The 15,373-nt window shown below is 39.8% G+C and overlaps 1 protein-coding gene across 1 annotated transcript in view; it reads right to left on the bottom strand.

Annotated features, from left to right (window-relative positions):
• The window catches only part of ptprz1a (protein tyrosine phosphatase receptor type Z1a), a gene marked incomplete at both ends in the record, with an annotated part of 71,684 nt that overhangs the window by 40,806 nt on the left and 15,505 nt on the right, over nucleotides 1-15,373 (bottom strand). The window contains 2 exons of the mRNA XM_083893995.1: nucleotides 877-1,056; nucleotides 6,806-6,868. Coding sequence (XP_083750121.1) covers nucleotides 877-1,056; nucleotides 6,806-6,868 — 243 coding nt within the window. The remainder of the gene's footprint in view (nucleotides 1-876; nucleotides 1,057-6,805; nucleotides 6,869-15,373) is intronic.

Genomic DNA, 15,373 nt, shown 5'->3' with positions numbered 1-15,373 from the left:
TTGTTTGTTTGCAGCGTTCTTTAAAACCAAGGCTGGCTGTTTTTCTTTCTTCTACAATTTCACTTAACAATTGCCGTGAATGAAGACTGCAGGTGATTGTGTTTCACCTCACTTAGAGAGAACGAATATATAAGAGAGTCTCAAGTCTGTCAAATGAGAAACTGGTAACTGTATCCTTTACAGTAAGAAAAAAAACACAGTTTGAGGAGAGTTGGGCATATCACGTAATGCCCAACTGCATTAAATGATCTGCTCTCTTATGTCGAGGATTTATGAGTCTCAGGACTTCTTCTATTCAAATTACCGTTCAAGATTAAATATTGTCCTGACCTATACACATCATATTCTACAGACTGAAGAAAACATCTTTGTTTCTCACAGATCTGCACAAATATCACATAGTCATTGTTTAAAATATGTTATTCAAATGGAAAAAAATTGCTTTCTGTGTCAGTGTTGTAACAATTAATCCTGATCAGCATAGTCAAGGTTTTGAGGTACATGTCAACCAGAAAAGCCAGGAAAAACATTATCTGATCACCTGAAGTTCTGTTCATTCACTTTTCTATCAGTAACAACCAATCAAGGTGTTTTATCAAACTACTATATTTACTGATTTGCCTATCACTCCCATTCATACAGAGCCAGCAGAGCCATCACCAACAATTTGGGGTCCAGTATCCTGCATAAGGAAGTTTCAAACTGCACCTTCTGAACCACAGCCATAATCACCTGAAGAAACAAATATCCCATCTCTACGTATTGGACCCCTGCTCAAACACACATTATGACAATTCTCTCTGCTGACAAGGCCAGAATCTTCAGCTCTTTCGAAACAGTGATCATAAGCAACATGATGCAGGTGAAGTTCCTCACCAGTCTTGCCATCATTCTTCATGGTCGTCCTGTTAGTTGTTGGAGTCTCCCAGCCTTCAAACTGCAACTTCTGGTACTCCAGCTTCACCTGGGACAGGTTTTCCTCAATGTTGATGGGCGACTGCTTGGCGTTGCTGCAAGATGGAAACTTCTTGGCCCAGTTGTTTTGGTTTAATGTTCCTGGGAAGCAAACAAAAAGAGCGTAAGTGTTACTCTTCATTATATGCAAGATAATAGCATTTATTCTCTGTGAGAATACAAGGATCCACCTGGACACACCAATTTGTGGTTTTAGCCGTCTGTCTGCACTTACAGAAGTCCGAAAAACATAATAATTATTCATTTAATAAGATCATAATAAGTCGTGACGAAAGATGCAGCTCCCTCTTGTGGTACATTACAAGATAAATCACAAGGACTGCATGTTGGTGAGTTAGTCGGGAGAAATATTCATATTTTTCCCCATTCATGATTTTCAGGATAATAGAAATTCACCATGAATAACTCATTGTAAGTGATTTTTATCACAATGATATTGTCCCATCACTAGTCCCAATAATCCCTGTCCTACGTATTATTATAATACTGTATCTGCACACAAGGAGAGGTCTACTAACTCAGCTGTGGACGACACAAAGGAGAAGTTATTCATCTTCTTAATGGGCCACGTGGAAATGAGCAGCCACACTGACATCTTGCTTACAGCCAATAATGACAACATTTCCCAATACACATTATTAGATGTAAATGTAGTGCAAAATAACAGTATTTAAAGACAAGGAAAGGACTGTTGACTAAAAATTTACAAAGTTATAGCAAAAAAGTAGGATTTTCCAAGTCAAAATGCTAAGGTAAGGGTGATGATATTATTTAAATGATGTTAAATTAAGTTCTACGAATTCATAGTTTGCAATGGACTATATCATCTAAAAAAAAATCACATTATAAACTTTGTAAAAGTGTCATTTATAGCCGATTGATTTTTTAATTCTTGATTTGCTGGACAAATCCATTACTAATATGTATGGACTTCATGTAATGATCATTCATAACAAGCTAAATAAAAAAAAAATGCTGCTGCACTCCAGCTTCAATGCTAATATCAGCACATGAGGTCAAAGGCCAAGATTTGTCAATGTTAAAGCAGACCTTTGGTAAAACATAGCCTGCAGTCGTCGACTAACAACTGCCGCTCATTGAAAAGCTTCAGCATTAGGTTTCCTCTTCTCTTTCATACACCGACATGATGAACGACACAACTACAGTATGAGAAAAAAAAAAATGCTACAGCCTGGAATACAAATTATACCCCCCGTAGATGTCCCTCCATTCATAGTGTGTCAGCTTCAGAAAACTGATTCAATCCAGCAGCTCCTATTCAAGTCAAGCGGATCTACAGCTTCAGGCTCTATGAAAAACGATCCCAGCAGTGAGAGGTGGGGTGCAATCATAAACAGTCCAGGTTCTGCTCGCATGTCCTGCTGCTGCTGATGTGACTGCACTGTGTGAAAGGACTACATGTGGATTTGCACACATCTGCTCTCACTCCGCTCGCTCAGACTCAAGTCACATTCAGGAGATGAGAAACAGCATGGAAGCGGCGGTCTGTCTGCATCACTGTGTCTCAGGTTCACAGCGGCCATATCAAATATTTAGAGACTTAAATGAGTTTGTCTCGCCAGAAGGAGTTTGTCTCATAGAATGTCTGTTTGAGTTTAAGTTTTTGAATTTGAAGATCTAGAACTTCCTGATAAGAAGATAGAAAACGGTTATACTGTTCACACGTTACTGTGATACTGTGCTACACAGGACTCTGACGACCAATTAAAAGTGCCCATTTTCTGTTGGACAGTAACGAACGACAGATCGGGAAGAGGAGGATTTTATTTTCCCGTCATACAAATCCGGAAATCTTCATTAGTGGACTAAAGTGACTTTGGAGAACAAAGGAGTCGCCGTTTTCTTTTTTTTAGAGAAAACAATTCCCTGAGATTTCAAAATAAAATTCAAAATTTAAAAAACATCACACCTAATAATCCGCTAAACTCTTTCAAACTCAAAATGTCAATAATTATTAGCTTATTATTAACAATTATTTGCTACGTGTCCAAAATAAATTCAAACTCAACTCAAAATCCATGTTTTCTTGTTTTCAAATCAATATTTAGACTCTTTGTGAGCCACTGTGCAGGTCTGACGTTTAAAGGAAATGTTTAAAGTGTTGTTTAATGGAATCTGTGATCACTTAAAATGCTTCTGTGCTTAAAATAAAGACACAGTCAATAGTGGTTGATCTCTATACCTGGGTGCCAACACTTAATCTTTACAATCATCACAACATCTGCTTAATCTGCTTATTAAAACCTGTTCTCAGCCCAGATGATGACTTCCAACTCCAGTTTAACAATAGGGTGTCTCAATGATGGGTTGTGTGTGCGGAGTCACTGAATGTCACCTTTAATGACTGTCTGACTGAAGAACTGTCTTTTTATTCAATGTGCTTAATAAAAACATACAATTATGTCTGGTTTCTTTATAGTAATGGTAAACTGGAAAATGTCTTTAAATATGTCACATATGCAAGTACATACATCATCATTATAGATGTATATATATATACATATATACATGCACATACATATATACATACACATGTACATATATATATATATATGTTTGACAGTCTACTTCATTCAGATTCCTTCTCTTTAAATGGAAGCAAGACACCACATGTTCACACTAATGACGTCCCAGAATTCTTACACACGTTTGCAGCTACTTTGCTCCGACATAGTAATTACGCATTGTAGTGTTGTTTCAGCCAGCTGGTGTTTGTGTTTATGAGCAGGTGCCTTTGTGGTCACATGACCACCGATACCCCTCCCTCCCTCCCTCCCTTCCTCCCACAACTCTTGCTGCTGATTGGCTGTTGGAGGCGTCTTCCACCGGAGGACAAAAAAGCACAACCAGGTCAGACGGAATTTTAGGTCAGAAACGATAGTGAACACGTGCTCTTACGCCCCGGCTCTACAAACTATGGGTTACCAAATATGATGCTTTAGCCATAAGTGATAGAAAAAAAAATACAGTTAAATTTGAAGTGAAAGTATTTCCTGCTGATTCCTTTTTACCCTCATGACTCTTGAGGAGATTATGACGCATTGATTGACAGCTGCAGTTGCAGCAGATCAATTTACAGCAACACATGTAACGTTATGAAGTGTTTAAAGTCTTTTAGGACAATGTTAGTTCCAGTCTGTGGCTCCATTATTTCCGGGGGTTGGTTTTCCCTCTGCTCTTACCAAAAACCAGCCATCTTTTTCTTCCTTTTCTTTCTTATTCAGTTCTGATGAACACAACAAGGGTACAGGAAGTGGACAGTCCAAATCATTAAATTGGGTCCATGCCAAATCTGGCTGAAGATATTAGTCTGTACCTGATTTACCCTAACCCTTTAATATTAAAAAATGTGAAAAAGGTTCCTCTATCTGACCAATTCTTAGTCCTTTGGTGCATGCTCCCACCACAAAAATCAGTTTAGTAGATTTCAGTTATCCTGTTAAAGGTCAGACACACAGCACTGAAAACATAATCTACAAGGTAATTATTCATCTCAACACTTATGTCAGGTCTGTCTTATAATTAATCTTTTTAAAACAAGATTAAATATAAATTCACCTCTCAAACTTCAAATATTTACATTCACTTTCCCCCATAAAGTTAGAATTAGTTTCCACATTACTGTCAGTGACCAGGACACTACATTATTCTGCATCACACTGTTGCACCTTTTAAGTAAACATTGTTGTTATGTATCACTAGTTATTACCGTTAGTCTTATAAATACGTCTACAGGTTCAGCCTAGAGTAATAAATAAGGAGTCTGAAAACAGTGTGGACTAAGAAGAACGTAAGAAAGGATGAGGTCAGCTGAGGTCACGTGTGTTTTAAGAACACTTTTCATACAGGCAGAGTGTGAAGTACTCTCCTTATCCATCTGAGGCGTCAGGATTACTCTGAATTAAGGAGAATCCTCAATAAACAAAATATACCAGAATATTTTTGTAAAGTAAACATCAATTGAAGTATATACTTAATATATATTAAAATAACTAAAAGCTTAGACATTTTGCCAACATTTCCAACAATTATTTAAACTACAAGCACACTGTTTTATTTGCTGCCCTGTTATGATGCGCTTCCTCTCGGATACAAATGTGGCAGGAAGTCAGTGCATATGAATAAACATTAGTGAGAGATTTCCAACACCTTTAATAGCTATTGTTCCTTTAGGATTCACCACAGTGGATCATCTGCCTGATATATATTGTTCTTGTTTAACAATACAAATAAAACCTCTTGACACTAGAAACAAACACACATACATAATATGCAAAAAAAAGTGCTACTGGTACTCAAAATAGTAAAATACTCCATGCACTGCATAGAGGACATAATTTAACAGCTTTCAGTGACGCCCCGTGTTTTATTTGTAGTTAATAAAAGATACAGAATCTAGCTTTTATCACGTACAAGTAAACGGCAAACTGCCAAAAGTCAACTCACAAGTGTGGTTACTGTTTAATAGAATTCTTGTTGTGGTCTGTGATCGTAGAATAAAAAGAGGACAAACCACCAAACACAAACACATCTCTTTACCGAATCGCTGGTGTTTATAATCTCTGATCAGAAACATCAAATAAATATGTGTGTGTGTGTGTTTACATTCACAAGCACATCCAGTGGGTAAAATTGGATTCTAAAGGCAAAGGCAGCATATTTCTTTTCCGAATTATATTTTCAAATGAGGCATTAGAGTCAGAGCCGCTCTGTGTTACTGCACGCGGGGATCAGCAATTCAGTGCATTGCTCAAGGGCAGTGTTTAAAAATGTGTTTGGTGATGGTGGAGAGCAACAGCAGCAACTGCTCTCCTATTAAAAGTCAAATTCTATAGTAATGCTCAGTGTTTTCAGGCTCAGTGCAAGTAGATTCAGAGAGTTATGTTAAAAGATCATGGTTAACCACAAAGGACTATTTATTAATGACTGATCTTCATTAGATTTTTGTAAATAACTTCTTTCTTGTAGGATATAGATATCCCAAAACAGACCAGAAAAATCACAAAATATTCCTGTATTTAGCTCCATTCAATATTTCTGATGAGTACGTAAGTGTTTACTTGACTCAAGAAAAAAAGTTGAAAAAAATCAAAAATTTAGTATTTAACGTATTTTTGGCCACTTTCTTTTGCGTCAAAAATTCCAACAAAATTCCTCGAGAAACTTTGGAGTAAGCCTGACAAACTCATCCAATGTCGCACATTCTGGCACATTCGTGCTCAGTCCCTGATTAGTATCCAGGAATATTTTAATTATACTTATTACTTTTAGTCTTGTAAATTCATCTACACTTTAAGCCGAGCACAATAACTATGGAGTCCGAACACATTCTGGACTATTAATGTCAGATAAGGATGAGGTCACGTGTTTTAAGACGAGAAAAGCAATTCCTGGATAAACATTTATATATATAAACGCCCTGTGGTGTCCTCTTTGGTGTCATCGACCAGTGAAAGTGGATCAATGTGGTGATATCCAATGTGTTTACCAAATTAAAAGAAAAGAAAAAAACAGTTTTTTTTCCAGTCTTTTCATGAATTTGGTGACCACGAGTAACAGCAGACTCTTCTTGTTTTCTACTGTACATTCTACACACTGCCACACCCACTGAAACCAGGCGTTGAATGAAAGGTAATGTTTTTGCAACAAGAGCAGTCACAAAGCAAACACTGAGTCATGGCATGGCTGATGTCAGTCGACAGAAAAAACCCTCTGACCCACTGACTGACGACTGACATCTTATTATTCAACGTGCAGGTGAAGTGAGAGAGAATGTTGTGCCTGCAGAGCATCTGAAAACTCCACTCACCTGCATATGACCAGTCAATGTCCTCGAAGAGCTTCCGCTGATTTCTGTAACCATATCCTTCAGCTGAGGGAGAGACAGAGAAGAAGAAGAGGACATTTTAATACGTTTACAGATGATCCGTCAGGGTGATTTTTGTCTTTATTTGAACAAAACCCGCCGCAACGGCGTTTCTCTGAACCAAAATAGAAATCCAACATAGTTTGTGTCACAAATGAGGGAATGGGAACGATGATAAAGACCATTTCCTCTTCATGGCCGTGGTTAGGTTCAGATGATCTGAAAACCATAAACACACTATAATATCTCCATAACACAGGCACAATATGCAATAAATCCCCACAATGTTAGGTCTTGATCTCTGCCGGTTAGAAGTCTTGCAAATGTCTTGCTTTGACACAAGCCTCCACCCCCACCTCCTCTTACTGAGAATTTCAAATAGCATCGGTGATATGTCAACAACTAATGTACTCTGAGAGTCAACACATTCCTCATTTGTGAATGCAGTTTAGTAGAAAACCATTTTTACAGGAAACGGGGTTGATGTTTATACGTGCAACAACGCCTCCGTCCTTGTATTATAACAAATCAGCACAACACAAAACGTGCTACAACTTTGTGTGCAATAATTTAGTGAAATGTTTTACAGACTCAATGTCGTGAGACAGATGTCCCTTTAAAAAACGCAGCACTGACGGGTTCATTAGAGCGTCGGACTGGTTTTTACGGTTTGATTTTTATTTGATTTGCTGCCTCACACACACACACAAAGTCACAGCTGAAGTTTCACGGAGCTGAGAACAGCTGCCAAAAGAGACCGTGAGCACCGACACATACGAGGAGCTGTGGAGCAGCTGGAAACAGGCTATGTGGGGCTCTGTTCAACTACAACACAGGCATGGAAAAGGTCAGTGATTACATTACAATTGTTAGAAAAGTCAACTTGTTTGTCATCTTGACTTTTTATTTCGCAATGATCCAATAAAAACATCAATAGACTGCGTCCTCCCTTAGTGAGGAGCTGATCCACAGTCACAGTTGTAACATAGATTTAGGTCCAGTTACATTTTGTAAGAGTCAAAGGCCTTCAAACTGTTTAAACTGCAGCCCAAATTGGATTTGTAAGCATATCCGATCAGAATCTGATCTTCCTGACCAACTGTTCACATTCTACACTATTGTTCAAAAGTTTGGGGTCACCTATACAATTTCTCAGTGTTTTCCATTAAAACTCACACTTGTATTCATCAAAGATCCAGCAGCAAAACTGTTTTCAACTGCTCCAACATATTGCACAAGGGTTTTCTAATCATCCAATAGCCTTCTAACGCAATTACCAAACACAATATACCATTAGAACACTGGAGAGATGGTTGCTGGAAATGGGCCTCTATACACCTATGTACATATTCCATTAAAAAAACAGATGTTTGCAGCTACAATAGTCGTTTACCACATTAACCATGGCACAAATTGTCTTCCAATGAGTTGTCCTTCCAATGAGACCCAATTAACCTCCATCTCTCCAGATGTACGTCATTGTTGTTGTTGATTCCAGTGCATGCATGTAAATACGATATGGCGCCATTATATCCCTTAACGTTGTATCAGTGCTGAACTCTGCTGAATCGAAGTCTTCGACGGAGCCAGAATCCAACGCAAATGGAGTCTGTGGAAGCCGACACATTGACTAAAATGGACGTGTATCACTTCTGATGCCGCGACAGTAAAACTCGGTAAAAATCTGATCAGAATCACATTCAAAACCACCTCTATGTGAAGTTTGAATCAGCTTTGGAAAAAAAATTGGATCGCATGTTATTTTTAGCTCTAAAGACCTCTGAAAAATCAAGCCAGATACAATCTGGATATGCTTAAAAATCCGATTTGGGCTGCAGTCTAAACAAGGCCAATGGCATTTCTGCACTGACCCAGAGGATTAGGAGCCTTCATTTCCCCCTCTTCCATCAAGGCCGTGTAAGGTCCGATTCAGAGCGGATGCCAAATCTTGAATCTTTGACAGTCAAAGAAGTGGCTCTCAGCCAAGAAAACTGGTTGCAGAGTAAGCACCAATACACTGAGCTGGTCTAGAACCAAGGTTTAGCCCCCTGTTGTTTTGTTGTTGTTCAAACATATACATGTGTTTGGAGTGATGTAGGGATTTTACTAAACGGTGGCTCTGTAGCCTTTAAAAAAAAGCAAACCTATTTTCCGGGGATTTGCAAGTTGAATCAACTCTGCATCAGCATTGGCACTGAGTTCAAATTGGTGAAAAGGTGGAAATATCCATTAAGTGTACTGTACATGCAAACTGGACCCGTCATTGGAAGAAAGCACTTCAAGGTCATAGGGGTGTATTCACTGGATTAACAGGTGTAGCCGCCAATGCCGATTCCTCATTCATGTGCTTTTAAAATACTGGAAAAGAGGAATGGCAAGATGAGTTCAAGTCCCTCTTCAGTGTGGAAGAAATATTAAATTGGTACATTCGGAGTTACGCTACCTTTCAAAAGCTTGGGGTCACTTAGAAATATCCTTATTTTTTAAGGAAAAGCATGTTTTTTCAATGAATATAACATTGTTACGCTAACTGCTTGACAAAAGGATTTAAATTCCTCTGGAACACTCCGATGCCGCGTTCCAGTGCCCATCCAAACAAATGGGATGTGGGACTTATCCTACCTGGATTGTACTAGCTCCTACTTCCTAAGTCAAATGTTAGAAAACGTACGATCGCAGCGCTTTAGAGTTATGTTTGAGGAGGTATTTTGACTGTCAGCAATTCAGTCTACTTACATACACAAGCGAGCCGTATATGTAAAAGTGATACATATCGATATGTAACGTCATGAGTATACTTTTACCGTAGCCCTACATATATTCATGCTAACAGATAACAACGACTATATCATCATCAACGCGTCATTACCATCACAGAGTGCCGAGGGCCAGGACTGAGAGACAGAGGTCGCATGACAAGAAGAGGGAAAAAGTGACATGATGATGAGTCATATGTGTGTGTTAAGAAGCACTCTAAGAATTTATCATTTAATGAAACGTCCCACAAGGCATCATCGACATCGAGAAGACACTATCAAAGGTTTCCACTCTTTTCCTGTAAACTGTATCATAGTTTTGTCCAGGCATTAGATCTGAGTATATTGACATTAAAGTTTGACTTTATATAAAAATGATGGATAAGTTCATTAAAAATGGAATTGGTTGGTAACACAAATTGTTCTGCTACAGGCACAAACTTGTCTGAAACGGACACAAGAGCAGCAACAGCTGTTAACCCAGTCAGCTGTCTATGAACACTGTTGGGTTATTTACATTATTTGTAAGGTCTTGACCTTACCATGTAAAGTGCCTCGATGTAATGTATGTTATTAATTGGCACCTTACAAGCAAACACGTACGTAAAAAGCAGACAAATGTCAGATAATAGTGACAAAGTGGTACAAACCATAGCTTCTGTTCAGGATTTTTCCAAATAAATTGAAACCAATCTGTGAGGTTCGATTTCGACCTGCTGTGCGGCGTTTTCTCTGAGCTCTCGATGATAACGTTCTAATCCAGGATTACATGTTTGACAGACTGAGGAGGGGAGAGGTCACCAGCAGGAGAGCCACTTCCATTCAGCTCCTCTGTTTGAAAATGTCCATAAAGGACGGCAGGTTCTTGAAGGAGGCTGCAGGTAATCTGGCCGCTTTAAGACGACTGTAGCTGTGTTAACAAACTGAAGTGGTCAGATCACTCGAGATGGATCTGACATCTGAAAATGTCCTTGTGAATCACTCAGTCCAAGAACCCTTTTCTTTGAGAGCAGTTTTATTTTGCTTGTTTATTGGAATTTCAGTCACTCCTTTATTTTAATCCATAAATCTTTTTTAATGTCAAAAAGGATAAAGGGCTGACCGCAGGGCACAAATTGGAAACCAAACCTGATGAGGCAGAAACTCACTCCTTGCTCTTTTCCAATGAATCATAGCATGACCTGAAGTGGATAATGAACGCGAGTCACTGCAATGCATTCCAGCTGTGTTATAGCTCCAGCTCGTTCCCTTCAGAAAGCAGCAATAAAGAAACAGTTGCCTCGCTCTGGTGGCATTACTCACTCTGTTGGTTTCACGTCCCGACGCCCAGGCAGGGTCACGGTCGTGGCCTTTAGTTCATGAGGTCAGAGGGGAGGAGTTCAAGTATGAAGACGCAGCTTTTAACCAACACAAGAACACACATTTTCTGCATCATCATCAGCTGAGACTCTCTCGCTGCTTCAATCTGTCTATCCAACACTTTGTTCCGAAGAAAAACTTCTCATCTCCAAGAACTATAAAGATATGCAATGGTAGAAGAACCTCTCCTTTGGGAGGAACATCAGGACATGAGTTCCCTCAAGTGCTGTGTGGAGCTTTTTGGAGATGTTGATTGTGACTTGATTTATATGTTAATTCGGACATTATACCGTGTATTAAAAATACATGTCCTAGAAAGAAAAGACTTCCCCTATGACTCCATCCTCTTCTTGTTTCCCCTCTGTGACCTTGGGACGGTCATACAGACAGACAGGCAGGAAGCTGTGAGTCTCTATTGTGGTTGAAATTGAAAGAAGACGTGTAAACAGAAGCTCTGACATGAAACACCTGGCTGCTCACGGAACAGTGCATCGGCAAGGTTCTGTTACAGCCAGTGTGTGTGTGCGTGTGTGCGTGTGTGTGTGTGTGTGCACGCGCTCATTCAGTCAGTCAAGTAAAGTGTTAACACCATTTACATCTGAGCTCATCTTCACGCTCCACGCTCTGGCCATCATCCACCTACTGAGTCAATCAGTGGTGTGCAGCTATCTGAATACTTAAGAATACTTAAGTATGTTTTATTCTCAGATAGTGACCTCTGGATAACCTCTGGACAATTCAGAGGTAAACTATTTCAGATATTGCCAGTCTACAGTAGGTTACAATTTGAGACACTACACTATTACTAAAAATACTATTATCTGTGACGTATCACACTTTATATTCAGAACTTCAGGAACAACTGATAAGTGTGATAATTTTTGGAGGGGTGGGGGATAAATGTGGTTTCCCGCGGTTTACTACAAAGTGGTATTTTGTAAACCAAAACCAATTTCACTGCCGCCTTAGCTTCACGCACCAATTCCTCCGTGCAAAGTCCTGTGCAAATCCACTACTTGCTACGGGAACAACACGATCCGACACATGCACACGTCAAGATTTCAGTCGCAGGTTTCGGTTACACACGGCGCACTGGTATGGCGACAACACCTGACACGAGTTGAGCCGCGGAGCTATTGTGACACAAACTACAAAGAAAACACCTGTTCCTTTTGTCACAATGTACCTGTGTCTATTCAAAATACAGTGTATCATAGTATATTTTATGTTAGCAAAGGAAAATGGCCAAGCTCTGTGATTCCTTGACAATCAATATACTGCATACAATAACACATATTCACCATTAACTAGGTGCTTACTAACATACATAAGTAGCATACTAGCCCTTTACTAGTAATCATTAAGCACATATTATCACCTTATTCTACATAACCTTATTCTACCTCTATTACGGCATGAATTAAGATTTTTCCTACATAAGCTGTATACTTATATGCATAGTAGTAATAGTAAGCACCAAGTTAATGGTGAATATGTGTTCCCTAATCTAAAGAGTTACCTACTGTTTGCAGTTACATTGGTACTCAAACAAATAAAACAAGCTGAGTGCTAAATAATATTAAAGGTGCCATATGTAAGAATGTGACCAAAAACGGTTACATCATTCAAATTCAAAATACCGAGGTCTTTTAGGTTTCGTTTTCTGACGTAACTGGCAACCCGTGGTTGCTCAGCAGCTGAGACTCTACTGACTGCAATGATTGGTAGACGGCGGTAGGTGGCGCCACATGCCAAAACATGATTTCAAAACATAAACATGATTTGCAGTCTGCAAAAAAAAAATTTAATGCAAATATTTTGGCTGTACTGTTGTTGTTGGTGAGTTCAAATATATTGAGCGCCTAAAAGGTAGCTTTAGTCGTGTTTCCACCGAGTAGAACGATTTGGTTCGGTTTGGTGCAGTACACTACGTATTTTTTCGGTACCCTTCCTTTGAGGTACCAGAGTAGTGGTACGGTACAGTATGGTAACGGGTGGAGCTAGACCCATGACAGGCAACTGATTGGGCGACAGAAAACAGAGTTCCGTCAACGCCCACAGTCTGTTTTCATACAAAGCTTGACATCTTGTTGAGACAAACAGCCACAAACCGAACTAGATGCTGGATCCTCCATCCTTGATACGGCAATCGAGCATAGTGCCCACCCCACCGACCAAATTAAGGTCCTGTTCAAAATGCAAGCCTGACCCAGGGCTTTTCTCTACCATACAGTACCAAACCTAACTGTACCAAGATGGAAACTTTTGTTGCAATATCTTAAATAAACACCTGAGATGTTCTGAAATTCCTATCGGAATTCTCTTAAAGTCTTGATTTTCTATTGGAAATTCATGAATCTTCCATTACATCAGGAGCAAGAAGAATGGAGGAGAGAAAAGCTGTTTTCAAACGAACGGGGAGAAGGAAATGAAGATGGGAGGGCAACTGAGGTGGAGGGGGGGGGTGTATTTCAGATCTTGGGGGTGGATGGGTGGTGGTGGTGGTGGTGGTAGTAGCAGGGTATCTGCTTATGTTCTACTGGAAGAGAGTGAATGAGTAAAAAAGATTCTATGGGGAACATTTGCTCAGCGTCTGTACGGAGAGAAAAAGACCACAACTGTGTCAGTGTGTTTATTCAGTGGAGAGTGGTCGGCTCCGCACTCTGGTCTGTGGGAGTCCCACTGCCTGCAGTCGGACGCTGAATAAGAGGATTAGCTAAGCCCTGGGAGAGTCGGGACGTCCACAGGGCTGTGGGGAGTGAGAACTGCAACCCATGCCAGAATGTGTGAGACCCCCCCCCCCCCCTCTGCCCCCATCCCCCTGAATCCCTGTCCCCTCAGCTGCTGATGCCAGGGGGAGACCGGGGTCTAAGAGGGTGGAAGGGTGGGGATTGGAAGGGGGTATGGCAGGTTAATCTGTGGACAGGCTGGGCTTTTACTTCTGGTGGCACCATACCAGCGCTTTAACTACACATTCTCAGTGAGGTCATTTCCTTCCTTCCATCCAAGCAGCCATTGGTTTAATTTCTCATTTCTATGTAAATCAGCTCCCACGGACTTGAATCTTCCTGGAGATGGATAATCCATTACACTTTAGTTACCTTTTTGTCGCTACACAGCTGATATGTGTAAAAAGCTTTACTACTTCCCTGGCAACCAGGCAGGCAGAGTTATTGGCAACTGGTGTACACTTTACTTTGTTAGCCAATATCTTTAAAAAAAAAAATCTCTTAATCAGTCAATGCAAGGATTTGTTTGAAAAGACGATAGTATTAGTCAAATAAAAACGGACAACGGCGCTAAATGAGAAAACAGAGGATTATAAAGACGGAATCAACTTGGCTTGTACAAGTTACGGTTCTAAACAAAAGTACGCAACATCCCTTTCCAGGTCAACTCGCCCTCATTGGTTATTGCGGGGGTTCTGCTCACGCCCCAATCCCAATGTTTAATATTTAAGATTTTAAATGGGGAAGAATCTGATACGTCCTATGATATTAAAATTGTGTCTTTACAACAATACAGGATAATTTGGCCAGATAATCTGTTCAAATGAGCCTGAAATCATAAAACATGCACAATCGTTAGAAGGACCAAATTGGAACATAAATCTGGCCAATTAACCTCTAGTGTGAGGCAGACAAGGTTACACATAAACACTTGCTGTGGGAATAAAAACTGAATCTAGCAAGAGAACAAGCTCTGCCCAGCAAATTGAACTCAGGGCAAACATAAATCCTGGGAGCTTATTAGAAGTACAGTCGAAGACACGTTGAGCAGGAACAGCTGGAGTGTTTTACACTTCAGAGATCTGAAGAAAAAGACCCCAGAGCTGCTGAAATAACATGTCCACTGCCGCTATTTTTCAAGTCGCCTCAATGAGCCACCTCTGCCCCTTTAATTTCATAAGAAATAATAATAAAATCTCCTCTGACCAGCAAGCAGAGCCAAAGCAGAGCTCAGAGTCAAGTCTAATAGAGGAGATGACTAAAAATCTAAATTTCAACAACAGCATGTGTGCAGTGATGTGCAAATGTTCCCATTTAGGGCATTAAAAGAAAATAGAACTAGCCGTAATGTCTTACTAACTGGATCTAGGGTTTAAAGAGGTGTGTCTTTATAGAACGTCACCATAATACAGGAAAGACGTGCACACTTGAGATCTTTATTAGATGTGACAGACAAAACACTGGTCACAAAGCAATAAAAACAAAGCTGGATTCTGAGTGATGAGCATTTACTACCTTTTCAATTAGCGCCCTTGCAAGAACTAAGGACGAACCCTTAAAAAAAAAAACAAAGATATCCCCAAGGAATTAAGTTGATGTGGATGGACCTAAATCTATCAATATCTTCCCCTTTTGTCTTGTGGACTAAGCCATACCAACATCTTTTC

Source organism: Microchirus variegatus (genome assembly GCF_963457635.1).
Source record: "Microchirus variegatus genome assembly, chromosome: 8".
NCBI classification, from domain to species: domain Eukaryota; kingdom Metazoa; phylum Chordata; class Actinopteri; order Pleuronectiformes; family Soleidae; genus Microchirus; species Microchirus variegatus.
Note: the sequence above shows the minus strand (reverse complement) of the source record. Positions and strands in the feature narration are given on the sequence as shown.